At 50.0% G+C, this 26,851-nt stretch overlaps 1 protein-coding gene across 1 annotated transcript; it reads right to left on the bottom strand.

Annotated features, from left to right (window-relative positions):
* Positions 1 to 7,153: 7,153 nt before the first annotated feature.
* Positions 7,154 to 25,607, bottom strand: FAM89A (family with sequence similarity 89 member A). The gene is made up of 2 exons (XM_057308377.1): positions 25,289 to 25,607; positions 7,154 to 8,327 (listed from the first exon to the last, which is right to left on the bottom strand). The coding sequence occupies exons 1-2, from the start codon at positions 25,571 to 25,573 to the stop codon at positions 8,064 to 8,066; spliced, it is 549 nt and encodes a 182-aa protein (XP_057164360.1). The 5' UTR covers positions 25,574 to 25,607; the 3' UTR covers positions 7,154 to 8,063.
* Positions 25,608 to 26,851: the final 1,244 nt, after the last annotated feature.

The following is a 26,851-nucleotide window of genomic DNA, read 5'->3' on the forward strand; positions in this document are numbered from 1 at the left end:
ATTGCTCGGTTAGTTACACTGGGAAGTTACAAGGTAGCGGTGGTGCTTGGTGTTTGAGAAAGAGGTCTATGATTTCCAAGCCCCCCCACTTCTGTGCGAAATCGAGATGTGCTCTAACAACTATAAAAGGTATTTATATGAAAATCCACTGGAAGCTATAAAAACTAAGTCACTCTCGGGGGCACCTGGGTGGCTCAGTTGGTTAAGTGTCAGACTCTTGGCTTTGGCTCAGGTTGCAGGATGGAGCCCCGAGTGGGGCTCCGTGCTCAGTGGGGAGTCTGAGATTCTCTCTCCGCCCCCCCCAATAAATACATAAATCTTTTTAAAAAATCACTTTTAGATATCCCCACTTTCATTGAAAAGCATATGCATTCAGGCAATCGCAGAAAACCTGCCTCATACACTCTGATCCATGATGGTCACACAGTGCTACTCTGACAGAGCCCACTGCTGGCCCTGGAGTTTTCAATGCAGCCCAGAACCAGAGGAGAGAAAGTGCCCAGTTTATGAGAGCACAATATAGACCAATAAGTCACATGGAAAATAGACAAGTGGTCTTTTGTCAAAAGATTTGTCAGTGTTTGAAGCCCTTTGAACTAAATTGGGACAAAACAGCACGGTGTATGTAAGAGCCATAAAACCTTTTTTTTAAAGATATTTACAAGACAAAAAGGCATCATTTAGAAAAGTTAAAGATATTTTTTAAGTCAGTCTTACATGAAGAAACTGAGGCTTAGATTGGTAAAGGGATTTACTTAAGGTCACACAAGCAGATAGTGACAGGATTGGGATTAAAACCGTGGCCTCTACTCCTAGTCTAACAGGATGGGGGGGGGGGCCTTGGGGGGAGGTTGGATCTGTGTTGGTCTCCACCCCCATCTACCACTCTGGGCCCTGGGTCTACCCACCCTCCCTTGTTGAGAAAAGCATAATTTACTGTTCTTCAAACACCGTTTGGAGTAGAGAACGAGAGAGGTTTGTTGTTTTTTTTTAAATACAGAACTCACATGAACAGGACTGGGTTTCAATGTTAGTCCTTGTCTCCAAGGGAAGAAGCTATAGAAAGAAATGAGCATTTCACTGTAGCCATTTCTCAGTGGAACAGCCGTGAGCCTTAAAGCTTGGGTTGTCTCTTTCTGGTATCTAACACATCTAGCCATAAGCTTTCATTATAAAATTGGGAACACATTCTCAGAGGAAATGTTATTAACCTAAGACTAAATTTAAAATGTTCTCTGGCTCCCGAAGAGTCAACAGAGGAAAAGCACTACAAAAGCCAGAGCCCCAGGACCCAAAACAGGATTCTATTTATTTATTCCCATTTGACAAATATTTATATATACCTTGAGCCGGGCACTATATATGACTTACATAGGACTTATTATATATGTATATATATAATGTATCTATATATTTACTTTGAGCCAGGCACTCTTTTAAGGGTTTTATAATTAATAAGTCATTTTATCCTTATACTAACCCTAGAAGATGCCCGTCAACTAAATTGCCTCTAAGAGCCCATCAGGAAATGTATCTGAATCTGCTGGAAGGGTTAGCAGTGTGTCCAGCCAGCAGATTGAATGATGATGTCCCGGCATGACACAGATAAATAGCAAAGGCGGGGAAGAACGTAACCGTGCCCAGAAATTCGTGGTAGGTCCCTGCGCTGCTATGACAAATTAAGCTAGATGGCTTAAAACAGCATATTTATTCTCCCACAAATCTAGAGGCGCAAAGTCCAGAACCAGTTTCCCTGGGTCCAAACCAAGGTGTTGGCAGGGCCATGCTCCCTCCAGAGGCTCTAGGGGGGAAGGCATTCCTTGCCTCTTCCAGCTTTGGGGGCTGCTGCCATCCCAAGGCTTGTGGCCACATCTCTCCAATCTCTCCTCCAGCTCCACACCACCTCCTCCTCCATGTGTCAAATCTCCTTCTGCTTCTCTCTTATAAGGACACTTGCGATGGCATTTAGGCCCCACTCGGATAGTCAAGGATAACCTGGTGATCTCAAGACCCTTAACTTAATCACATCTTTTATAAAAGGCCTTTTCAAAATTAAGTAACGTTTACGAGTTCCAGAGAGGATATCTTTGGGCAAGATGTTTTTAGGGGGCCAGTTTTCAGCCTACCACAAAATCATCTGGCAGAGAGCAGCCGCCTGCACGCAACACATGTGGGTGCACACGCGCGGGCGCACACACACACACACACACACAGATGTGAACAGAACTCTCCTGTGAGGCAAAATCCTTTATCTGCAACTTCATCCAAGGGAAGGCAGAAGTCAGAGCTCCACAAGAAACTCTCTGAAAGGCATCTTGCAACCCAGCTTCCTGGTTTTGGAGCGTTACCGCAGAAGCCCCGTGACCAGATCCGTGTTACGGAGGAGACCCCTGCATTAGCTGGGCGTGGACCCATGTACCTCTCAGGAGTCCCTTGCAAACATTTAAAGAGTGCTCTCCTGACTCATCCCCATATTTTCCAGAGGTCACCTTGCCTGGACACACTTGGCAGGGAAACACCGAGGTAAACACCTGCTCCAGGGCTGAGCATTCACCGTACCCATGGCTTTAATTTGGGCGCAAGGTCGGAGTCGGCCTGTTTGTATTCCGCTAGCAATTGGAGGGCTTGCATTTCTCACAGCAGGTGGTTCTTGTGCTGATTTTACACCCGGCTTCCTCTTCTCTGTCCTGCCCTTGTATTCCCTTTGTGCTGATTTCTAAACCCACTTTTTTTTAAATTGCATTTTATTATGTTGTGCGAATTTTCATTAAGCAACCTTAAGTAGTTTTTGGGACAGAGGTGGTACAGAAGTCCTATTGATCCATTTAAGACAAATAAGCGTATGACCAGGCACACGTCTGTTCTAGGGTATGTCTCCGGCCCCATGGAGTGGAAGCCCCTTCTTTCTTCGACAGCAGGGGGAGATAAATTCAACTTCCAGGTCTTCTGTCAGGCTCCTTCCAATTTGAGGTCCCAGCACAACAGAAATGCTTTGGTAGGAGTGGCGGAGCCTGGAGAGGTTTATTCATCAATGAGAGAGTCATCTATGGTGTGTCTGATAGAAGCTTGTTGAGAGGAGTCAGTCACATGGCCTATGACCACAGGGGGACTGAGTTGAACCTGACTTCCCTGGTGTTTCTGCCAGCAGGGCAAGTGGGGGTCAGTCACACAGAGAACCAACGCCTGGTGGGGCGTGTTGCTGGCCTTGGCGTGCCAGGAACACACTGCTCGTTCAGTCTGGTGAGTGAGCCCCATCCTCAATCTCCAAATTCATCTCCATCTAGATTCCCGGGGTTCGATGCAGAGGGACAGCCCAGACAAATGGGCGGGGTCACCAGTTTGCCCTTGTACCCCAACTCCCCGTTGTTTTCCCACCCTTGTGAAATCCCTAGGATTTCAAAGGTGCCTTCTTGTTTCTAACACAATGTCTTGGAGGCCATCTTAATGGTCTCCTCTTTCATCTTTTCTCCTGGAGCCCCACTCTGGGATCTAATAAGATCCGAGGACAGGAGAAAGACACAGAATGGAAGATAAGGTGCTCTCTTCCCTCGTCTCAGAACAGACCTGCACCATCTGAAGGGAACTGGGTGCTCTCAGCAGTGGGGTGACTGTGGCTTTGACCACAACGATTTCTAACGCAAGTGCTCCTCCCACCCAAACCGGCCTTCCCAATAACAATGGCTTCTGTGCTCCTGTAGGACTTTGTTTGGAGATTCCCCATCTTAGAAACAGAACGGGAAGCAGGGAGGGAGGTCTCTGAGCTTCTGCTCGAGGTTGGCAATGCATAATTCTCCAGATGGCATTTGCCCCTGTCCTCTCCTCTCTGGCATCGGCTCTCTAGGCCCATAACGCGTCCTTACTGACTTGCTTCACGCTTTCATTTTGCTAACCTTGCTCAGTTAGCATATTTAATAAAGGTTTTGCTCAATGTTCTCTAGATACTCCATTTGTGCACATTCTTCAGGGAGTCAGGAGAACCAGACAGGAAACTGGGTATCTAGGGACCTGTCCTCAGCTGATCGGTAGCCAGAGAAGTCGGGTGGAAAGGTAATGCATTCTTACCACAGTTGGCCAGCACAAAGGCATCAGGCAGGCTGCTAACACTTCCAGTGCCCACCCTCACTCAGTGGTCGGAGGCCCACATGCTCCCACAGCATTTTCGCCCCCAGAAGCCATGACCCAGCAGGTGTCAGCTGTCCTTCAGGTGGAACCTCCAGGTGCCATCTTTGTAACATAAGCTCTACCACCTCCATAGAGAATGGGCTCAAGACGCATCTCTCCGAACTCAAAGGATAAGCTTTTCACGAAGACAAGCAGACTAGACATTTTCAGGCTTCTACAATCGGTAAGTTTTCTCCAGACAGAAAGATGAAACTGAACTGCCACCTTGCCTGATGTTGGTGGCCAGAGAGCCTTTCGGTCTCCCATACGCTTGGCGTATGTCCCTGATCATGGCCATGCATGTAGAAGTCAGAGCAAGACCCAGTAGAACGCGCTGCTCGACCCATCGAGGGAGGCGAATGGGCTGCAACGTGAGACTGAGGCCACAGTGGACGATCTCAGATTTCACGCTGTCCCAACCCCTGCGTGGGCCCAAAGCGTAAATGCAGCACAAACTGCATCTCAGAACCCCAGCTCTGTCGTTTAGCCATGACCTTAGGCAAATCACTTGACTTGTATGTTTAATTCTAGAAATGGAAATGTTTTATGAAAGCACACGTTGTTATACGTACGTTTTTGGAGGCCTTATGCCCTTCTGTCTGCCTGCTCACTCTTCTTTCTGAATTTTTTTTTTTTAAATATTTTATTTATTTAGGTGACAGAGAGACAGCCAGCGAGAGAGGGAACACAGCAGGGGAGAGGGAGAGGAAGAAGCAGGCTCCCAGCCGAGGAGCCCAATGTGGGACTTGAACCCAGAACGCCAGGATCACGCCCTGAGCCGAAGGCAGACGCTTAACGACTGCGCTACCCAGGCGCCCCCTTTCTGAAGAACTTATTGACCCTTCAGGGGCACCTGGTTGGTTCAGTCGGTTAACTGGCTGGCTCTGGATTTCAGCTCAGGTCACCATCTCAGGGCCATGAGATCGAGCCCTGAGTAGGGCTCCGAGCTCAGTGGGGAGTCTGCTGGAGATTCTGTCTGTCCCTCTGCCATTGCCCCTCCCCCCATGCACACTCACTCTGAAATAAATTTTAAAACACAAAAAATATATTCACTCTTCAAAACCAGCTCAGACGTCACCTGTGCCAACGACCCCAGTGTTTGTTGAGTCTCCCAGGCCTCGGCGGCCCTGGCGTTTCCCTGATCGCAACTCTTAACCTCACACGTTGGGCTATTTGTGGAAGCGGCATCTGCCAGAGGCTCTTCACGTTCTGCAGCTTGTGTTCTCAGTGTCTGACTCGACGTGACCCAGACCAGCGCTAAATAAATGCCAGTGGAATGAGTGGCGTCACCCCAGGTTACAGAAAAATGGAAGCCAGGAGTCAGGTTGGTTAACTGACCCTGAAATCCACTCGGGGCGTGAGAGGAGCTGCGTCATTTGTGAAACACAAGGTTTAAATTATCAGCAACTCTGGGCTCACGGCACAAATGCCGTCGGGGGCTAAAGGTGGTTTCTCCAGTGCTCCGTATATTGCCTTACACAGTACCTCACTGCTTCGGGAAACGTCTGCCTGCCTTACAGCCTACCCGGCCCTCTGTTGGCCACTGAGCAGCAAAACGGTCCCACGCCAAACTGGAGCTAACGATGTACGCCAGGAAGCAGTAAAGGACACCAGTGAATTTATTTTCTAATCTCTGCCAAACCTCTGTTATGACAGTGTATTAGTAAACATCTTATGGTTTGGGAAATGTCAGTACTCCTCGCCAAGCTGTATTTACAACGCTACGCTGTATCTGGAGTCAGAGAAAGTTTGGGGCAATGTGTATGTATTTCAAACGGCGTGTTACGAACTGCGGTGATTTCTGTATATATGCCGCTTCACCATCGGGCTGAGGAATGTGTCAGCCCCTCCCCACAGCAAAGAGGAGGCCCCTTGCTTGCCCTGATTCATTCCACTTCTAGCTCTGAGAGCCTATCTTGCAACGAGATGAGCGCCCCAAACTGAAAGGCCCTATGAACCTATGGTTGCCGTTTCAGAAGAACCCAGAGGCAGCAGACCCAGGGAAGCCGTGCGTTCTAAACTCAGGGGCCCCCTTGAACCCGAGCCAGCCCTGCAAGCTTCCCTCCCAGAGATGCTGAAATCCTCCGGGCTGACAGGAGCAGCACCTCCTGAACTTCCTGTGAAAGAATCACCGGCCGTCCTGTGAAGATGCAGGGACTGAATCGCTAGGTCCAGGTGGCCTGCAGCTCTCCTGTGTGTCCCATGATGCCTGCTGCACGGGCCAGTCTGAACACTAGACGGCAAATGGATCTGCGTTAGAATCACCTGCGGCACTTCTGGAACCATGCAGAGACGTAGGTGTCACCCCTTACTAATTAAATCAGAACGAAGATGGGGGCTCTTGAGCCAGGCTCAAAATTCTTCTAAAAGCTCCACTCCCCTCCCTGCCCCCTGCAAGTGATTCTAATGTGGTCAGGGCTGAGCACAGTGGACCCAAGGTTCAATCGTTGTTAACCTTTCATTGTCGAAGTTTCCGGAAGATGACCAGACTTCCCCTGGTCCTATCACTTTTACTGTTCTCGTCCCCCCGAACAGCTGGGCCACATACTGAAGGCAACTTACTACGATCTCTCATTCAACTATTACTTTCAACACAGGAAAACAGCAGGAACGCTCTTCCTTCTCTGTACTCACCCCAGTTCCTGACACACGGTCATGTACGGTCACGTACGCAACAGGCTGTCAACATACTGGTCCGTGAGGATGACTTTGACTTCCTCTCTCTGCCCCTGAAGGGTTGTGAATGAGCAATTATCACATCCAAAGAGAGAAGAAGAGCGGGGGGTCTGAAGTAGTCAAAGATACAACAGCACCAGACCTAACTGTGAATGGGGGTCTCCTGTGGATAAAACAATTCCAAGAATAAGTCAATAGAGGAATAGAGCTGCTTTCAAACCCTGAATGGCAAGAAAACAAACTATTGTTTTCTTTCCGTAGTTGAGTGGACCCAAAGCATTCAAGTCATGAAAATGGATGATTCTGAGTTCAGACCAAAATAATACACAACTACAGTCAGAGAGGTTAGCATTTTATCCTCATTTTTAACCTACAAAGTGTAAAGCATTCATCAAAGATTTTAATAAATATATTAAGGCTTAAGGTGATCATTGTTTCGAGTGGAAGAGGCAGGACTGCTTTCTAATATGCTAGTTTACATTTAGAATCTTCCAGGACAAAAAATGTATGCCATCTTACAGCGAATGACACAAACCAGGAGCTCGCCCCCGTTTCTTTTTGCCAACGTAACACATGTCCGTGTTCTCTTCCTCCCTCCTCCATCGGAGAGACAAAGAAGGATACAAATTTTGACAGGTGAAGGGAATGCAGTTGATTGGTGTGGCCTGAAATGTTCACTTTTTTGGTACAAAGCTTTCACTGAGTCACCGGGACAGTTAGTAATGCAGCTTACAAAGAAAACCCAACCAAGAGCCTTGAACGCCCACAAAACGAAAGCAAGGAAGGCTGCCGGATGTATTAAGGGAGGGGGGCCGCAAAATGTTAGTTCTCCTACAGTGCAACCTGGAGGCAATTCCTATGAGAGAGAGTAGCAAATCGTCTACCACCTGCAAGACTAGTGCAAGTCGTCTGTGTGAAATGCCCGGGACGGTCGTCCCCCAGGATCCTCCTGTTAGATTCCCAGCATGGACAGGACTCGTGGGCACGAGCGCACTGGTACCGTGGTGCCAAGCAGGTCACTGAGCACCTCGAGGCCACCTAACCAGAAACTCCAGCCATCGCAACAGGCTGCCACGTGTCCTCCCAATTAAACTGGCAGCACTGGCCGCTGGCGCCCGAGGACAGCCCACGATGGAGGAGCACAGGAGCTTTCTTCGAGAGGAGAAGCTGAGGCTGACAGCGTGTCCGGCAGCAGCAGTGGCCTCCTTCTCTGCTGAGATCCCTTTCTAGATGGACTCCAGAATCCAGTCGCTACTGGACAGCGAGGAGACAGGCAGCGACAGGTCCCTCGGGGGGCCCCGTTCCCTCCCATCGTGGAGGGCGCTGTGCTCCTGGAAATATTCCTCCTCCTCATCGAAGAAGCCATTCTCCAGAGCGTAAGTGCAGTCCGGGCTGGACGCGGCCTGGCACGCTCCCTTATATTCCTGAATGGACTCATAGAGGCTGTAGAGTTGGCAGAGCAAGGACATGTCCAGCTGTCGGAGGCCAACCTTGAGGGAAGGGGTGGGGAGGTAAAAACAAGAAGTCAGCACTTGAGTTTAATTTTAGTTGAACACTCAGCCAGCGATCTGCTCATGCCAGCACATTCTTTCCATACAGTGAACGACTCGGAGCATCCCTTGAATGCTTTGGATTTCCAATTTTGAGAAAACCTTAATTGTGGGATGCCCACACCTCAGACATGACTCAGAGTGGCAGGGAAGGATCACACCTGCGGGATGGCGGGCCCCAGCCTGCGAAATTTACCCTGGCACTCAGGCACGCCCTGGGAAGGAACAGCACTTCAACTTCTGGTGGCCCCAGCTGGTTTCACTTTGGACGCCAAGATCCAAGTGTGTCATTTCCTCTTGCTGTGATCAGATTCAGAGAGGACCCACATGTGCCTTCTCTGATACCGCAATCATTCTCAACTCCCGGGGACAAGAGTCCCCTTGCCAGTGACAGCAGCTCACCGGTCAGTGTCACACACACCACCCCTGGAGCACCCACCCTCTAACCAGCTCGGCCTCCAGGCTCCCAAGAGTGGTGTTCTGACTCCTTCTCCTCCAGACAAGGTCAGTCGTACCCTAAGATCCCTGGGGGGTCACGTCCCAGAGCAAGCGACTGAGTAAGTCCAGTAAGACTTGGGGGACGCCACAAAGTCTCCCGGAAACTACTTTCACCAGTAACGACAGAACAAAGAATATTGGAAAATCACATATTTGTTTATCTTCAAGTTCCCCTCTTCCCATAGCCCGTCCCCGTCCCAAGGGAAAGAGCAAAGTCAGCACAGGGAAACGCATGGTTTCCATCAATCCCAAAGAGAGAAGGGTTAACCTGCTTGGAAATGCAGCCTAGACTAGCGCACCTGACACTTTCACATGCACGAGAATCACCTAGGCATCTTGTGAACCGCAAGGCTTCTGGTTTGGCAGGTGTGGAGCCCCTGGTGACAGGGCTGCTGAGCCCCTCTGTGGGGCACCCCCTCCCCGTGCCAAGGGCAGAAACTCTGAACTGGAGGCTAGGAGACCTGCCTTCTGCTTCTTGGCCCTTGAGCAAGTCTTGTATCATCTCTGTACCTTGGCTGATGACAAAAGAGAATAATATTTCTCTTATGGGGCTACTGGGAGGATTCAAGGAGCTATCCATCCATTTTCATAAACAGTAATCGAATGCTACTGTGTAGCAACTTAAGGGCTAACGCGTGGGAACACGCAAGCAGAAAACACAGAGAAAGAGAAGATCTACAGTCTTCATAATTACCCAGCAGTGAGATCTGCCACATGAGACTTGCACACAAGGGAAGCTGGGGTCCAGAAAGCAGCACTCACCTCATGACAGGTGTTAAATGCCAAGTTACTCTTCACAGCCTTCAACCACGCTAAATGGCCAAGCAGACAGTGGCTCTCTCTCTACTACGCCTGAACAGACCATAAAAACAGAACCAAGTCCCACTGAGTTTGCGTATGTTGCCACGACATTCAGGGAAGACTTCAGGATACAGGTCTGAGAGGGCAGACCGGCTCAAAGGCATCCTATTCTCGAAAGTACACCTTGAATAGGTCAAGCCATGGACAAACCAAGAGACGCCCAGGCTTGCCGCAGATGGGTCAGACAGCATCACTCCTTGCCCTGATGGCTTGTGTGCGTGTGTTGTCAGACAGAAGAGTGGGTTCCTGACATCCGTGTTGGAAAAACCACCCAGACGATGCTGACAACCAGTTCCAGTGAAGAAACCAGTATTCTCGACACAAATCCCTGTCTTTCCTGGGTCACTTATATGTATTCTCCTGTGAGCACTGACTTCCAGGCCAGCAGGCAGAAGAGCATGGAATCATGGGTTCCCGCTGCAGAGCCTGCCTGTTTGGGTTCACATGCTGGCTCTGCCACGCGCTAGCTGTGAGACCCTGGACATCCTGTTCAACTCCCGAAAAGAGTAACAGCTGCTACTGTGGTGATTATGTTCATGATTCTCTCCACTCTGCCAGCCTCAGAATCTCAACCTGGAAAGGAATGGCAGGTGTGGGACTTACCAGGCAGCAGGGTCCCTGGAAACAGCAGTGGCCCCCATGGCGCCATGTTCATCCTAGCCCAACTCAATCGTGAACACCAAGCAAGAACCACCCGACCACCTTCGGTAGAAGGCTGCCAGGGCAGTCAAGCCAGATGAAAATTAACCAGCAAACCTGCTTCTTGAGGGCCAGGGTGGACACTGTAGACTTTCAGATAGGAAAGGACCTTAAATGTCTCACCTTCAAACCCTAAAACCCTTCCACATCAGTTCACTCATTTCCAAGCTCATAATGCTTCTCCACTCAAAGTCAAAATCTCCCAGCCGGTAGGTTCTAGGGCCCTTGACGCTACATTCCACGTACACACAAATCTCATCTCTCTCTTAGCTGCCTTCTAACTATTTGACGGTAATTTTCATTCCACCATGTCTACCCCCTGGAAAAAACTGTCTTCTCCAGCCAGTAGCTTCAGGTCTATCAACTCTTCGTGATGACCTTCTGGCCCATTTGAACCACCGGGTCCGTCTCCCTGGACTCGCTCCTGTCTCCCACGGCTCCTCCAGTGTCCAGATCTGAACTCGGTAACGAGGACTGCAAGATTCTGTCTTGGCAAAGTCACGCCTACCTATCTGATCTAGGATTTAATACAAGGAATGTGAACTTTAATAAAGAGAGCCACACCCTCCCAGAGCCACACTAGTGTTTGCTTAAAAAGTCATAGACTCATACAACGCGGGTTGTTAACTACGCTGGGATTTAAAAAAAAATTAATAGAAAGATTTATCTGGTGTCCTGGAGCTATTTCTACTGAGTCACTCTGACGCCAGTAGGGTTGGGCTAGCCCAAGCCCATTTCCCACCGTGGAAATGAAGAATGGGGACACAGCAGAAGGGGGAGGGAGCAACATGCTCCTGGACCGGGTCTGACTCTCATGCTCTGGGCAGGCGTAGGTGACAGCAGGAGCCTGGGCTCCACGGCTCTAGAACCCCTGCCAGGTTCTCAGGAGCGGACTTCCCCTGAACGTGCACTATGCAAAGCCCTGCGGTCCCAGGCTTTCCTCTTCAGCTGCCATGTCCAAGGTCCTCCAGGCTTCGAGCCGCATTGTGTCCTGGGGAGCTCTCTGCATTGCAGCAACCGATGACTCACAAAGCTGCCCTGTCTTCAGGTGGAACGCTGGCCTAGAAACGGAGGGCTGACCCGCCTAGGAAGACAGCTCGGTCCCACGCACACCTATCACACGGCCGAGCAATGCCAAGGGCTTAGGCTAATTGAACAGGGACCGAAGCACACACACGTGCAGGCACATGCCTCCGCACATTCAGCTTCTCAGGGCCTTCTGCAGGCACTAGACCAAAGCTCCTCTGACTTCCCAGCAATCCTCCAAATTAGTGAGGAGGGCAGGAGGTAAGGAGCCACGAGCAAAGCCAACTCCCAGCCTGGACACCTCTCCCTTCACTGTGGTTGTTCAACACCTGTGCTGAAATTTTCTAGACGCAAACTGCAAATCCCTAGGCAGCATTCCATGATCCGGTCTGACTCTCCTCTTCCCTACCCGCACCTCATGCCTCAGTGGGCCGAAGGCCCCTTCCCCCAGACTGTCCCGGACCTGTCCCCACTGTGTCGGTCAAAGCCTGCTTGCTCGCCCTGCCCAACACCAGCTTCTCCTCCCCTCTTGGGACTTTGACTGGTTCAGCCATGGGTGCTGCTCACTCCCCCACCTCCTCTGCCTGCACTATTACCCTCTACCTTTCACTGCTGGCAAGCACATGGCTCGATTTGAAGAATCGAATGCAGGACGAGCCCACACGCAGTGGCCCCTTCTTCCTCTGGGATCCCCAGCACCCAGCACCCAGCACAGAGCCTTGCCATGTGGACACTCAGATACTGGCCAACTCTGTGAAAACAACTCTCGGTAGAGACGCCCTCCAAAGGACATCTGGCTGCAACAGCAGCCCGGCAGTGGGGTCGTGTGGGGACCAGCAGGCCCCTTGCTACACCCCACAGGGAGCTGCAGAGGTGGCAGGGCTGGAAGAGGCAGCCCTTTGTGCCCAGAGCACGCCAACGTGCCCCGAAGAAAGCCCAAGACCATGTGGTTATTGCCGCATCAACAAAAAAAGCCTCACCTTCTGCTTGACAGAAGACCCAAACCCAAGTTTGCTCCCTGGGTGTTCTTTCTAGACTCACACTGTCTGCAGCTGGGAGAGAGACTCACGACAGGCCCAGAAATCAGTCTCTTAACCCTGAAGACCCAAGGGTCTGCGAACGTGGGAAGGGGAGAGAGGCACCACGCCATGGAATTACATTGCAGAATTGATTCAGGATGTGATTAAATCACCCACAAATGGGAACACGTCCTTAAAGAAAAAAGGAGTGGGGGAGCAGGGAACGCCGTCTGCAAGCCCACTAACCCTCACCACTGTCCCCATTCTACAAACAAGGGAAGCCTGTCATCGTAGTGATGTGTTCATGTGTTCCCACATGTCCCTGCAGGATGGCTGATCTAATTCACAGCTGCAATCAGAAAATACAGCTCTTTTTTGAAAGCAGATTTTAAAAATTCAGATACTTGAAGAAAAATACAGAATTCTAAGACCCTGTAATTTGTAGCCCTTATTCTAGACCTTCAAGACAATTAAGAACAATCAACCAGTTTCCACCGCTTTCAACTGCTGATGCCATTCCTTCCTCTCTCTGTCCCGGCTTCCTGCTTCACTTCCTGATCATTCCCTTCTCTCTCCCATGCACAGAGCTCGCCTGCACCCCTCCTGCTGCATGCAGCACAGGGGGCTCACCAATCCACAGCATCTCTAACAATGGGGCCAAACAACCCTGAATCATCCTCGAAATTGTCTCAAAAACACAACGGACTGGCCACTGAATACACCTCAGACAGGTGGCTCCAGCTGGGTTTGGGGTCATTACATTTCTGACTTTCTTTGAAGGGTGCTGTGGAGGACAGAGTTCTTCCAAACTTTCAAAAAATTACAACAGACACAGGACCATTCGGATACGAGGCTTAGAAGATGAAAGGAACTTTTTAAAAGGAAACTTTTGTCGGGTCAAAACAAAGCATCAAGAAAAACTTTAAGATATTTTTAAGAAATAGGTTGTATTTACAAAAAATAGTCTTTATGTATGAAACTAAAAATGAGTTGGTGTAATTCACTAGTACATTTAAGGGACATAAACAAAAGCCAACTTCTTCTCAAATACAGCAATGAGTAGAAAACAGAAACATATATCAAAAGAAACGGTCTCATTTGCGCCTTGTTCCGGGGCCCCAGGCGAGTCTGTGGGCTGAGCTGGGAAGAAGCAGTGCGAGGTGTGTGGGGATGGGTTAGGTCAGGAAATCACACTGGGGTCTGCTCTGAAATGACGCCCACCCCCACACCAGACCGTCTCTCTCCCCACCGCTGCCTTCCTCAACTGAAGTTGATAAATACCCCACCTCACACTGGGTGGGAGTGATGTATGGATCCCAAGTGAAACTACAGAATCAGGAACGTAGCATGAGAGCGGGGGGGGCAGATGCAGAAAAAGTTTGTTGTATGAAAGTGTACCTTGGAACATAAGGTGGTAGGAACATGGTTTAAAGTACCAGGGTATAGTCATACAATAAAAACTAGGCGGTCATTTCAAGGGATGAGCAGCTGGGTAGAGAAGTGACCCACGTGCCTGGCACAAAAGCTCAGGTTACCAACCATACGTGAGCAGGAACTCCCCCTCTATGTACATGCACACATGTGTGCAAGCTTCTGACCGGGGGAGGAAAGGTCTGTTGGCAGAACTTACTTCTAGAAAGCAGGATCACTATTTGCAGCCTTCTGTACAGCTTAATTTTTTTCTCAACAAGGATGATACTCTTAATTGTAAAAACTAGTAGTAATAAAGTATCATGTTAGGTAGGCACACGATGTAGGACTGCTTGGCAAGGTCTATCGAAAGCCTTAAAATAGCCTCTAACTTTTAACCAGCTAACTGTTCATTTCTTTTTTTAAAAGATTTTATATCTTTATTTTAGCAGGGGGAGGGGCAGAGGGAGAAAGACAGTCCCAAGCAGACTTCACACTGAGCGTGGCACCCCACAGAGGGCTTGATCTCAAAACTGAGATCAGCACCTGAGCCAAAACCAAGAGTCCGATGCCCAACTGGCTACGCCACCCAGACACCTAGGTTCATTTCTAGGGACTGACTGGAAAATCTTGGCTGGACACAGATACGAAATCCTCATCCTTGCTCGGTGAGGTAGGTGTTGACTCTGTTATGACGAGGAAGTTGGGATCCTGAAAGATGAAGGCCCTTGAAGGAGGGCGTACGGTGGGGGTCAGGGCAGGGAGCGGCACAGTGACAGCCAGCGCCCTGACCATCAGCCTGTCCTGTCCGCACAGCTGACCCAGGCAAGGAGATGCCACAGTGTCTGCTGTGGTATGTGGCCAGCTGCTAACATCACAGGTGACTTTTATTTTTGGCTTTTCTGAATTTTCTACCATGAGTATGTATTCACTTACAAGGAGAACACTTCAAAGTTATCTTTTTAAAATGTAATGAGTGACTAAGCATATACAGATGGCTTGTGAATTAATTTTAGAAAGGACTTGGGAAATGCCCCAAATCGAATCAAGGTGTCCAGTACGTATCTGCGGGGCCGGCATGTAATAAAGCAATGACCTAAAGGATCCTAACCTGATTTCTGAATAAAGGATGTGACAAAAGAGGGCGCTGACCTGCACACTGTTTTGCAAAAAAAAAACCAAAGAGAAAGACTCCCTTGGTGTTGATCCAGTAGGGAAGGGGCTATTCACTTGGCTACTCAAGCCTTCCTGAAATACCCCCAAAGGCCCTCAAAGGTCCCAGGTGGCCGGTCATCCTGTGCTCACTACGCAAGCTTCCAATCCATCACGTGGTTTCCGCACCGCACTCTCCTCTCCTGGGTGGAAAAGAATCCGTACTATTTGGTCTGCTTTAGCTCCTGTGAATACTCTAGGCCCACCAGGCCAAGGACTAGACTCTACAGAGCCACGGTGATTCAGAGACAGAACAGGGGCTGTATGGTTGCACCCCCAGATTAGGCCACGCCCAACGCTTAGGCAGCTCAGGCACCCCCCTGAGCGGCTCTACCAGGTAAGACAGTTTCCGTCATGTTCTTCTGCGGACAGCTGGGGGCATCCACGCTGACGGAGCCCATTCTGCAACGTCTCCTCGCACGTGCTTGCTTCTCTCTAACCCCGACTAATACTGGTACCACCGAAGCCTGTTTCCTCTTGCACTGCTTTAGGCAGAGCTGGAGAAAAGCAATCAACCATTTTCTTTAAGTAATGGCTTTGCTCATTCTTTCACTATTTTCCCATTATAAAAACAAAACATTCTAATCACAATAAAATTTCAATGTTTTTCATAATTATGCAAACCATCCTTCCCAAATTCCATGGTCTAAAGCAGCTATCTTCATATGTTTTAGTCTTGGGGCCGCCTTATAGTCTTAAACACTGTGGAGGGCCCCTGCGAGCTTTCGTGACGTGGGTTGTATCCGTCAACATTCACCTTATTAGAAGTCAAAACTGAGAAACTTTGATATCGATCCACTTAAACATAACTAATATGCCCATTACACGCTAACGTGCCATTTTATAAACAATGCCATTTTGTAAGTCTTTTTTTTTTTTTTACCCTTTTGTAAATCTTGTTAATGTCTGGTTTATCTCCTGCATTTGATCCTTTGTGACAGGTTGGTTTGGTTGAAGTAAATGAAGAAAATCTGGCCTCACACGGATATGTAATAGCCTTTCAGAAAACTGGGGGTGTTCTTTTTTGACAATACCCTCTAGCTGGCCGCGGTGTAGAATCTGAAACTAGGCCGGTGCACTTTTCATACTGTTACATTAAGACCCATTAGTCTTGCACTTCGAATGGATCTTTTAGCCATGTGTGATTTTGTAACAGCAAGCATTGGGTCTACAAAAAATGGGAAACACTAACTCACTGTATTACGCAGATCTTCCAAATGTTGATCTGTTTCCTCAGGTAATATTTTAAAATATCACATGTATCAATATGACCACCACATAATGATGGACCCCGGGAATGTCTCCAGACCACGCTGTAAGAACTGCTGTTTTAAAGATACCCATTTTTAGGGGGGCCTGGGTGGCTCCGTTGGTTAAGTGTCTAATTCTTGGTTTCAGCTCAGGTCATGATCTCAGGGTCCTGAGAGCAAGCCCCATGTCAGGCTCCACACTCGGTGAAGAGTCTGCTTGTTCCTCTCCCTCTGCTCCTCTCCCTACCCCACCCCGATCTCTCTCTCTAGAATAAAATCTTTAAAAATATATTTAAAAAAATAAAGATACCCACTTTTAGCATTTTAGTATACATCCCTCAAGACACTATGCTTATGCAAGCTGTTTTTTAGCTAGTTACCACATACACAAATGTATACATATAGTTTTGTAACTTATTTTTTCATACTGTGAACATCTGAACCACATTCTTTTCAATGACTGCAGAGTATTCTATCACTATTATATAATATATATGATTATGTATCACTGAAATACACATCTGTGTACAAGTAGTATTATTCACTGTGTGACTATTACTATAAGATAAATTTATAACAGTGAAATTGCAAGAGAAGCGGAGAAGGGAAAAGGATGCTTTCCTTTCAATCCCTCCCCAGCCCTGGGGCTGCAAACAGCAGACCATCACTCATCAAGGACTTGTATCAAAGCCTAAAACCTTGTTGTCCAAGATAATGAGTGCGGACATGGATACAGCTGATGATGAAATCAGTGGGACCGGAGGGGAAAACGTGACTTGCTAACAACACACTGGAACATAACACACATTTGAAGGTTAGTTTGTGTTCTGTCATTTCCTTGAATGATATCCAGTTAACTGAAACTCCCCCTCTGCAAGAGGAGATGCAGTTAGGGGAGAAAATTTGAAGTTAAAATCAGAAAACCAAGTTCTAGGATAATATCTAGAAAACCTCATATCATCAGGTGGTGTTTTTGCAGACCTGACAAAAAATGTACAAGAAATTCTGTTTTTATGGTGTCTATTTCCCCCAGCCCTCTCCGTTACAATGATCATGCTTTTCAGTCTCTGCTAGTGTTCTAGATAAAACTTGATACCTTATTGTTTTCCTTCGCATAGCGTTGTTAAAACACCTTGCCATTTCTCTTTCACTGTGTTGAACTTGGCTATTTTCTCTCTAAGCGCAGTCGACAACCTAAGAACACACCAAACAGCCTCTTTCCATGGTCTCTAATCTCCACATGTATTTCAGAAATCCTCAGGCCAGCCTCTCCAGGTTCTAACAGGCCTGTGTCCCCCAGACGCTGCTCCTTCCCTACGGAGCACTGGTCCAAGGACAGAGGCTCTCCCTTCTCCCCCAACCCTCTGCAGTCAAGGGCAGTGCTTCCTCCCAGAATCCTGGTAGATGGGATTCTATACCTGCAAAACTAGGCCAGCCCACTGCTCGTAGGGCCAATCAGGCCAGTGAGCAGAACGCACTCATAAAAACAGAACAGGCCACACGCCTTAATGAGTTTCTGCAGCACCATAAGGAAGCCTGAGGGTTTGTCTGTCTCCGAAGTTCCTGGAGGACGATGTACATCTCTGGGCTAAGTGTCCATGAGGGAAGGAGCAACAGGAAAGAGAAGAACCACCTTTCTGTGCCCTGCCTACTTATCACTTGGAAACATCTGGAGCCTGTGGGCAACGAATGAGCTGAAGAGAAGGTCAGGGCTCTGGAGAATGACACTGGGTAACTGGGGGCAAATATCTGACCCAGGCAGTCTCACGGCTGGTTTCCTGTTCGTGGAGTGTGTGGCCCGTCTGTAGGGTTTCATACACAGGATCGTGAAAACTCTAGCTTTTCAAACTGAGGTCTGAAGTCACTGTGGCATTCAGGTGGGCATTCAAGAAGCAGAACTGCAAAGCCTCCACCCGGGGCTCAGTGGCGGGGAACCGCACAAGGGCCACGGTCCTCCTTTTGAGCCCTCCCTGAACTCCACTGGCCACACAGCCTCTCTACAGCACTGCTGGCCCCGGGAGAGGCAGAAATGCTCGGGCACTTGCGTGGCGGAGGGCCTCTGGCAGTGAAGAGGCATCCCAACAACTGGGGCACTGTCCCATTCACACGCAACAGAGGAATGCCTTTCACCACAAGTGGGGGAAAAGGAGAGGTTTTGCTTCTCGCAAGATACTTGTAAATTAGGAAAAATACTCATTTATAGTCTCTACAGGTCCGGACAGTGGTAGATAAGGTGATATGAAAAAGATCTTTCAATCCTCTATCTTCAAATCTTGGGACTGTAAGTATAACCTCACTTAGAGGTAACATCAAAAGTGAATGAAACCAGGGGCGCCTGAGGGGCTCGGTCAGTGAAGCGCGGACTTTGGCTCAGGTCATGATCCCAGGGTTTTGGGATGGAGTCCCACTTGGGGCTCCCCGCTCAGTGGTCAGTGGGGACTCTCCTTGTCCCTCCGCCCCTCTCCCGGCTCATGCTTGCTCTCTCTCAAATAAATAAAACCTTAAAAAAAAAAAAAAAAGTGAATGAAACCGGGCCAGGGACCCCACCTGCCTGCCCTTACAGCCCCCACCCCCACCCCAAGGACACAAGTGTGCTTTCAAACACATGAACTTTTATATATACACACTTTTCTAGTTGTGTTTTTATTGGGTGAATCCTGGGGTGGGGACAAGTACCATTACAGAGTAATTATGGCCTCAAAACTTTAAGAACTATTACAGCCAGCCTAATTTTTGATGAATGGAGTCCAATAGCAAACCTGCACGGCTCCTCCTTTTCTTTGTAGAATTTACAACTACCAGGTACAGCTGTGAAGTGTCCCAGGGACACCAAGCACACTGCAATAGGTAGGTCCTGCACTCGTGCCTACATTAATTTTATGACACAGCAAACTTCTGCAGGCACTGTAAACACCCAGAATGGCAGGAGGGGAAAAGAATTCTATTGCTAGAGCCAAAAGGGGCCTTTGTGGGCACCTGGGTGGCTCAGTCAGTTAAGGGTCTGCCCTTGGCTCAGGTCATGACCTCACGGTTCTGGGACTGAGTCCCGGTCCGGCTCCTTGCTCAGCAGGGGCTTCTCCCTCTGCCCACCCCCCACTCGTGCTCTCTCGCATGTTCTATTTCTCGCTCTCAAATACATAAAAATCTTTAAAAACAAAAACAAAAGGAGCCTTTGTGGCATTTAATTCTCTTTTTCCCCATAGGGGATCTATAGCTGAAAATAGTGAAGTACTTGCCCAAATTATATCACGTAATCTAATTACAGAATTCAAGCTCTTGATGCCTGGGTCAGGAGCTTCCCAGCTCTGAAAGGGCTTGTTAAAAATGTGGACTCTGCTTTCTCCTAGATTCGGATACTGCCGGTGTAGGAAGAGGCCCAGGAATCAGCATTCCCACCAGCAGCCTCGGGGATCCTGGGGCTGGTGGTAAGACCAGTGAAAGCACAAAGCCAGAAAAGACAGTGTTAAAGGCCATCAGACATGCCCACTCTCCCATGATCAACCTCTATCAAGAATGCTGTATTGGTAGCTAACGCTTTTATTCCGACGGCATTTCATAGGCCTGACTTGGATTGGACCTTTACCATAAAACCTTTTAAAGACTAAAATCCCCTCCCTAAGACACTGGTTTCACGCACAGGATAAGAACTGAAATCCACTGGGATGTGGGCTATTCAAGCTAATGCACGTCTCCTGGAATACAGTTCACTGCACAAACTCATTAGACGCTTAGTTCTTCTCTCAGCGAAAATGCGGGGAAGAGGAGTGTTGCTGGTCTCCGAAATCAAGCTTTATTTAATCAGATTAAATTCTTCCCCTAAACCATTGCAGCTCAGGAACTCAAAAGTTCCATGTGGATGATTTCCCACTCATGCATGGGTTGGTGACCAAAATAACTACTTGACATTTTTTAAAAACGATTTTATTTATTCATTTGAGAGAAGGGGGGAGGGGCAGAGAAAGAGAATCTCAAGCAGGCCTGATGCGGGGCTTGATCTCATGACCCTGAGATCATGACCTGAGCCGAACTCAAGAGCCGGCCGCTCGACCCACTGAGCCACCCAGGTGCCCCATTACTTGATGGTTCTAAGGGAAAAAGAGGAAACATGAAAAAATGGGGTTCCAAATCAAAGCTACTAGAACTTGCCCTTGATGGTTTGAGAGGCAAAACCCCAGAACCGCCAGGGATGTCACCCTCAAACACCTGCTGCCCCCCATATCTGAAGGTCTTCTGTCTGTGCTTCCATGACTCTTTGAGGTGTCCAAGCTCGACGAGCTGAAGTCACAGAGCTCCTGGGCAGGTGGTCTATGTACCAACCTCAGGGAAGGTGTGTGTCAGGGGTCCCGGCTGACGCTGACAGTCAAGGGTGTCCTTCAGCCATGTGAATGGATTTGAAATGCCAGCTGAGGTCTGCTGAGCAAAGGCGACTTTGTCAGCTTAGCAGATGAGAATCTTTCAAACTGTGGGGTCCTTCGGGGCAAAGTATTTTTCCGTAGGAAGAGGTCTGTGACAGATATCTAAGAGTGTGGCTGTCCAACGGCCCCCTATGCTCTATTTCTGCAAACTGGTCTTTCTTTGGGGGATTCCCCAGCACCCCCACCCCATCCACACGGTCACACTAACTCCGTAAAAGGCACAAACTCGGTCCTCAGTCACTACTAGCTGGTCCAGGCTGGCCAGACAGCTCGAGCTGGGGCCACAGGCGTCCCTCCACAGTGTTTACAAACTGGAACTAAGAAGCATGGCCAAAACTGAGTGTGGACCCGGTTAGCAGCCACGGTCCAAACAGTAGGAAAAAAATAAAATGGCAGGGGGAGACAGGAGACTACAGCGGACTTCCCGGGACCCCGTCAGCCCTGGTTCTAGTCCGTCTCTGTACACGTCCAGCCCTTCAAGAGTCTCCTTTTGCAAGAGCTGGTTCAGACTGAGTTACAATTACTAATACAGAGACTCAAGGAAACTGAGAAGAGGTCCGGACCGCAGCACCCCCACTGCTGTAAAGATGACCACATCTACCAGGTGGTGGAAGTTCCCCGCAGCTAGAGAGTCCCCATTCACCCTTGTATCTCCGCAGCACTGGACACCTAACGCGCACCCCGTAGACATCTGCAGAGCGCGATTTTATATACCATCTGATGTTTAAAACGCACACACACACAAACTCAGCCTCTTGCTTTAAAGGAGTCTTTTTGGTCTATAGAGCAGTCACTGTCTGTGTGACTCTCACGGCTTTCCCAACGGGCCCACTGGGGCAGCGGCTGGGGACCCACCGCAGGACCGAGCTTCACAGAAGAGGGGTTCCTAGAGTGGGAAGTGCTGAAACGCGGGGTGCAGTGGAAACCACGATTCTCAAGCAGAGCACAGCGCCACCAATCACAGGACGGAAGCCTGTGCCCTCACAAGGCCCAGATACCCACCGCCCCAAGTTCCACCCTCGCCATCCCTCAATTGCGTATCAGCAGGTCCAAGTCTCCTTCCCAGCCTCCAGCTCCTCATTCTTAAATGTGTGACATGCTCCTCCACTGATGTAATGGCAAACCACCTTTCCCCTAAAGGAGCCACTCCTCTTGACTCCCCCATCGCTGCAATGAACCTCACCTTCACAGTGACAGCTTCGCAAGGTTATTCCGTGTCGCACAATGGCACACCAGTTACTGCACACAGTATAATGTGTATTGACTAGGAAAACCTTTGCACTATGTGCCCCCGAAAAAGCAAATAAGGTCGTATAATGTGATCCGTGTGCATTTGTGTTAGTGTGAGTACATACACATGCCGGCACTGTAATGCAATGGTTAAAACAGGGCTTTGGGTGGGGAGGGCCTGGGTGGCTCAGTCAGTTGAGTGTCTGTCTTCAGCTTAGGTCCTGATCCCAGGGTCCTGCGTCCAGCACCCTGCTCAGCGGGGAGCCCGCTTCTCCCTCTCCTGCTCCCCCTGCTTGTGCTCTCTCTCAAATAAAAAATCTTTAAAAAAAACCAAACAGGGCTTTGGGACATAACTGGTTGAATATGTGATCGTAGGGGAGTTAAATTCTGAGTGATTCTTTAAAAAATATATGAAATAGGATGGACCTAGAAGGTATTATGCTAAGCGCAATAAGTCAGACACAGAAAGACAAATACCATATGATTTCACTTACACGTGGAATCTAAAAAGCAAAACAAATGAACAAACAAACAAAAAGCAGAAACAGACCCATAAATACAGAGAACAAACCGATGGTTGCCAGAGGAGATGGGGGTAGGGAGGATAAGCAAAATGGGCAAAAGGGAATGGGAGGTGCAGGCGTCCAGTTCCGGAATGAGTAAGTCACAGGGATGGAAAGTAGAGCATAGAGCATACAGTGAGTCAATGGTATGGTAACAGGCTCGTACGGTGACAGATGGTGGATACACTCGCAGTGAGCACACAGACTTGAGTCACTACGTTGCACACCCGAAACTAATGTCACATCCTGTGTCAGTAAACAAATAGATAAATAAAATAGAGTATCCATCTCACGGAGAAGTTATGCATAGAAAGCATTTACATTGTGCCTACACAGGAGATACCCCTAACGATTAACAGTGACTATGTCTAGGTGCTCAGACTGTGAGTGATTTTTAATTGTTTTGCTTAGCCACACTTTCCATAAAAACACTCAAGTCACCTCCCCACATTTTCTGCATCAGAGACGCATCTCGCATTGGATTCCTGTTTCCTGTTCACTGGCCCCCGCCCTGCTGGAGGCTCTCACCTTCTCCCAGCACACTTCCCGCTCTTTCTACACACCCTGCAATCACATTGACGCTATTCCCTTATTCTGGCTTTGCTGCTCCTTTCCCACTGCCCTTGTCCCTTGATAAAATTCTGTTGCCTTCAGAGGCCTTCCCACACCACCACTGCTTGCACAGGACTTAAAAAAAAAAAAAAAAAGATTAATTACATTAATCTGTGATTGCACAGGACTTTTTCAAAAAGGGATTCATCACATTCGGCCACGACTGCTAGTATGTCCCTTGACACAGATTTGACCTCAGGCCTTCCAATTAAATAGATCAACACAAACTATTGCACAGATAATTCAGGAATGAACTCAGCTTGGGTTACCACTCAGACCCCATTGCCCCAGGGTAGTAAATCTCTTAAAGCCAACAGACCTAGAGCACTTTTAAAAGACCTTGTGACATTCTGTGAAAGGACTTGTCAAGGCCTGTAGCCATATCTTCCTTATCTTTCTCTCAGCTAAATATCAGACTGACCAAAGACCGCTGTTTATTTTCCTTGTGCTTTAAACAGTTAGGCTTAGAGAGAGCTCTGGTCCAAGGCGTAATTATAAGGTTGTGGCTGTTCTTCAGCTGCACCAGGAGGGACCTGGAAAAATACTTTTGGGAATGGCACATTGACTCCCAAGCCATCAGAGCATGTTATAAACCAGAGCTTCCCAAAAGGAGTGGCCCTGAGGTTTTCCTGTCTGTTCCAGTATGGGACTTAACCCAGGATGAGTCTTCCCATGTCACCCCCATATTTATGCTACATCTAAGTTCAGACTGTAAACATACCAGATGTAGGTTTATCTAATTAAAATACAGCTCGCTAGCTGTGCAATGCTGGTGTCAATGTTTATTAATAAATAAAAACGGTTGTCTTGGAATTTAAGTCATTCTGTAAGAAGCTTAGGAAATCTACTCAGAGAGGATTGAAAATCACAATTTCAATGCCAGCTACAGAGTGGGAAGACAATATCTGATTGATTAAAAAATGTTATTTTAGGGGGCTTTTCTAGATTTAATTGTCTTACTTTTCAGAATGGATATGCTCCTGAAAAAAAGGAGGCATAAACTGAATGCTTCTAAACAACATCTTAATGTACTAGATCCATATTTAAAGGGTTTCTGTGATAAGCTTTTCGGCAAATTTATTCTTAGGAAAAGAGCGGATTTCGTATATTAGATTTCCTTAATAAAGTTTTTACCTGTACTTAGGACAGGCACTGAGAGAAAGGAAGGGGCAAAAAGAGAGCGGGTGGCCAGGGGTAGGTGATCAGGGGCCAGCGAAGGCGTAGAAAGCAGGAAGTTTTCCAGTTCTCTGCTGGCCTGGCCTAAGCCTGGAGACGAAAGCTGGAGAAAGGCTCTGTGCCACCTAAATCCCTGCCCTTGCCCTGTTTTTGGCGTCATGTGAAATCGTGTGTCCCGGTCCACACACTTCAAATGTGCTTCCCAAGGACTGAGAAAAACTAAGCTCCATTGTTTGGCTCCCAGACTCGGCCCGAAGAACCCACACGGGCTTCACCCAGCCGGGGAGCGCATCCCCTCCATTCTTCTCTAGCGGGCGTGGGGGCTCGGGCCCACCGCGCAGAGGGGATGGGCCGAGCATTCGCCTTCACAGCCATCTGGGGCCGGAGCCATCCCGCAGTAATCGGATTCTGCACGCGCCGCCTGGGGCGCGGGGGAGGGGGCGAGGGCTGTTCCAATTGCCAGGACAAAAACTGTCCTCTCCAAGGCTGGAAGATACAATCGCACACAGCTCTAAAGCCCGCCGCCGCAGTAAAAGCCCTTCCCCGACCCGGGAGGTCTGTCTGACTCCGGACAGGAGTGACCAAGCCGCGCCCGCCGCGAGGCCACGAGTGAACCCCACGCCGCGCCTCCCGCCGCCGGTCTCCGAGCCAGCTGGGGCCGGACTCGGGGCGCCCGGGCTCCGGAAACTGCCTTTTCAGTGGGAAGCCCCCCGGGTAAGGGTCCTACCGTGGACAGAGAGGACTAGTAAAGGGAATAGCTGAGAGGACAGTGCCCCTCTCTCGGCGCTGGCGCCTGGGGCAAAAGAGCCAGAAAGGGGCGGGTGGGCGCGGGGACTTCCGGAGCAGAGCGCGGGTCCCGGCGAACTTTCCCGGGACGGCGAGCCCGGACGGAGGAACACCCCCCGCCCCCGCCCGCGGAGCTCCCCTTACCATCTCCTTGCGGAGCAGGGCCAGCGCGGCGTCCAGGTTGGGAGGTTTGGCGGGCAGCCCCGCGGCCCGGGCCCCACCGCCGCTCGCGCCCCCGCGGCTCAGCTCGTCCTGGATGCGCGACTTCTGCGCGTACAGCCGCTCCAGGTGCCGCCAGCCCCCCGACGCGCCGCCGCCCGACGCCGAGTGCAGCAGCCCGCTCAGGCTCTTGGGCAGCGGGGGCAGCCCGTCCACCCGCAGCCCCCGCACCGCGTCCGCCACCCCCGGCGCCGCTCCAGCTCCGCTCATCGCGCCGGACCCGGCCACGCGCCTGCCCCGCCGCCGCCGCCGCCCCGGCCCTAAGGCTCTCCCGGCCCGCCCCCTTCCCGGCGGCGCCCCACCCACTTCCCCTCCCCGGCGCCCCGCCCCCTCCCTGTATCCCCCGCCCCGCGCCCGGCAGCCCTGGCGCCCCCCGCCCCGGCCCGGCTCACCTCCAGCCCCGCCCATGAGCCCCCAGGCCCCCTGCCCCCGTGCCCGCCCCCGCGTCACGGCACGCCTCCAACCCCGCCCCCTTACCTCCCGCCCCGCCCCCACCCCTGCCCGCAGCCGGGTCTCCAGGCTCACCTCCAGCCCCTCCCTTGTGCCGCCGCCCCAACTCCACCCCTGCGCCCGTCCTGGCGCCCTTACTAACCTCCGGCCCCTCCCGGGACTCCCCCCTCACCTGACCACAATCCTCCCGGAACCGAGCCCTGGCCCGGCTTTCCCCACTGCCGGCGAGGTGGGCTTCTCACCAACCGCCAAAGCTGCTGGTAATTAGGAAGGGAGCCCCAGTGTCGGATGCAACCCGACGGACGGCTGGTGAGGGAGTGGAGGACAAAGGCTGCCGCTCCGGGCGGCGGGACGTCGGAGGGGAGGTAGGGCAGTGCTGGCGATCCTGCCCGCGGTCTTCGTCCCCGGAAACTAGGGCCCAGGCGGCGGAGGTGCGGGAGGCCGGGTCTGGCCACAGGACCCCCGCCTCTCCGCGAGGGCTGAGTCCCGACAGCCTCTGGTTACATTCAGCTCGCCGCCGGCAGGGTTGGGACACCCAGACCTGTGCAAGTCACTTATTCCCTCCAGGGCAGCCTGGCCTCAGTCAATGACAATGTCCAGCCATACCGACAGCAGCCAAGAAGAGCTCCGGGTCCACTTTTGGAACTTCGAAACGCAAACAAACCCGTCTTTCAGCCTGGCCTTGAACAAGAGAGTAATTTTAAATAGAAATGTTACGAAAGTGGAGAAAACTTAAATCTCGGACACTATCCATCAGCTCTGAGACAAAAATAAGCAATCACAACCCACACCTCAGAGAGGGAGAGAAAAGGAGAAGAGAAACCGACTATACCCGTTCTAGGAAGAATAAAAATGACAGTTATAGCCGGATTAGAGACAGAAAAGTAAGGGAGGAAGGACCGATCAGCGGACAACAGCCCCACCGCAGATTAAAACCCAAAGCAGTACGTATAGAGTGGATAATTGAATTCCCACTGGTAACTGATTTTAATTATCGAAGGGATTTAATTGTTCTAAATACCCAATAGGATCATAATT

Source organism: Ursus arctos, unplaced genomic scaffold (assembly GCF_023065955.2).
Source record: "Ursus arctos isolate Adak ecotype North America unplaced genomic scaffold, UrsArc2.0 scaffold_7, whole genome shotgun sequence".
Lineage (NCBI taxonomy): Eukaryota > Metazoa > Chordata > Mammalia > Carnivora > Ursidae > Ursus > Ursus arctos.

What these genes read in the sequence shown, in the direction of transcription:
- FAM89A (XM_057308377.1), bottom strand. Translation starts at nt 25,573, where the DNA reads ATGAGCGGAGCTGGAGCGGCGCCGGGGGTGGCGGACGCGGTGCGGGGG. An exon ending in CCCTGCTCCGCAAGGAGATG is followed by an intron (nt 8,328 to 25,288) that starts GTAAGGGGAGCT and finishes CCTTCCCTCAAG; the next exon opens with GTTGGCCTCCGACAGCTGGA.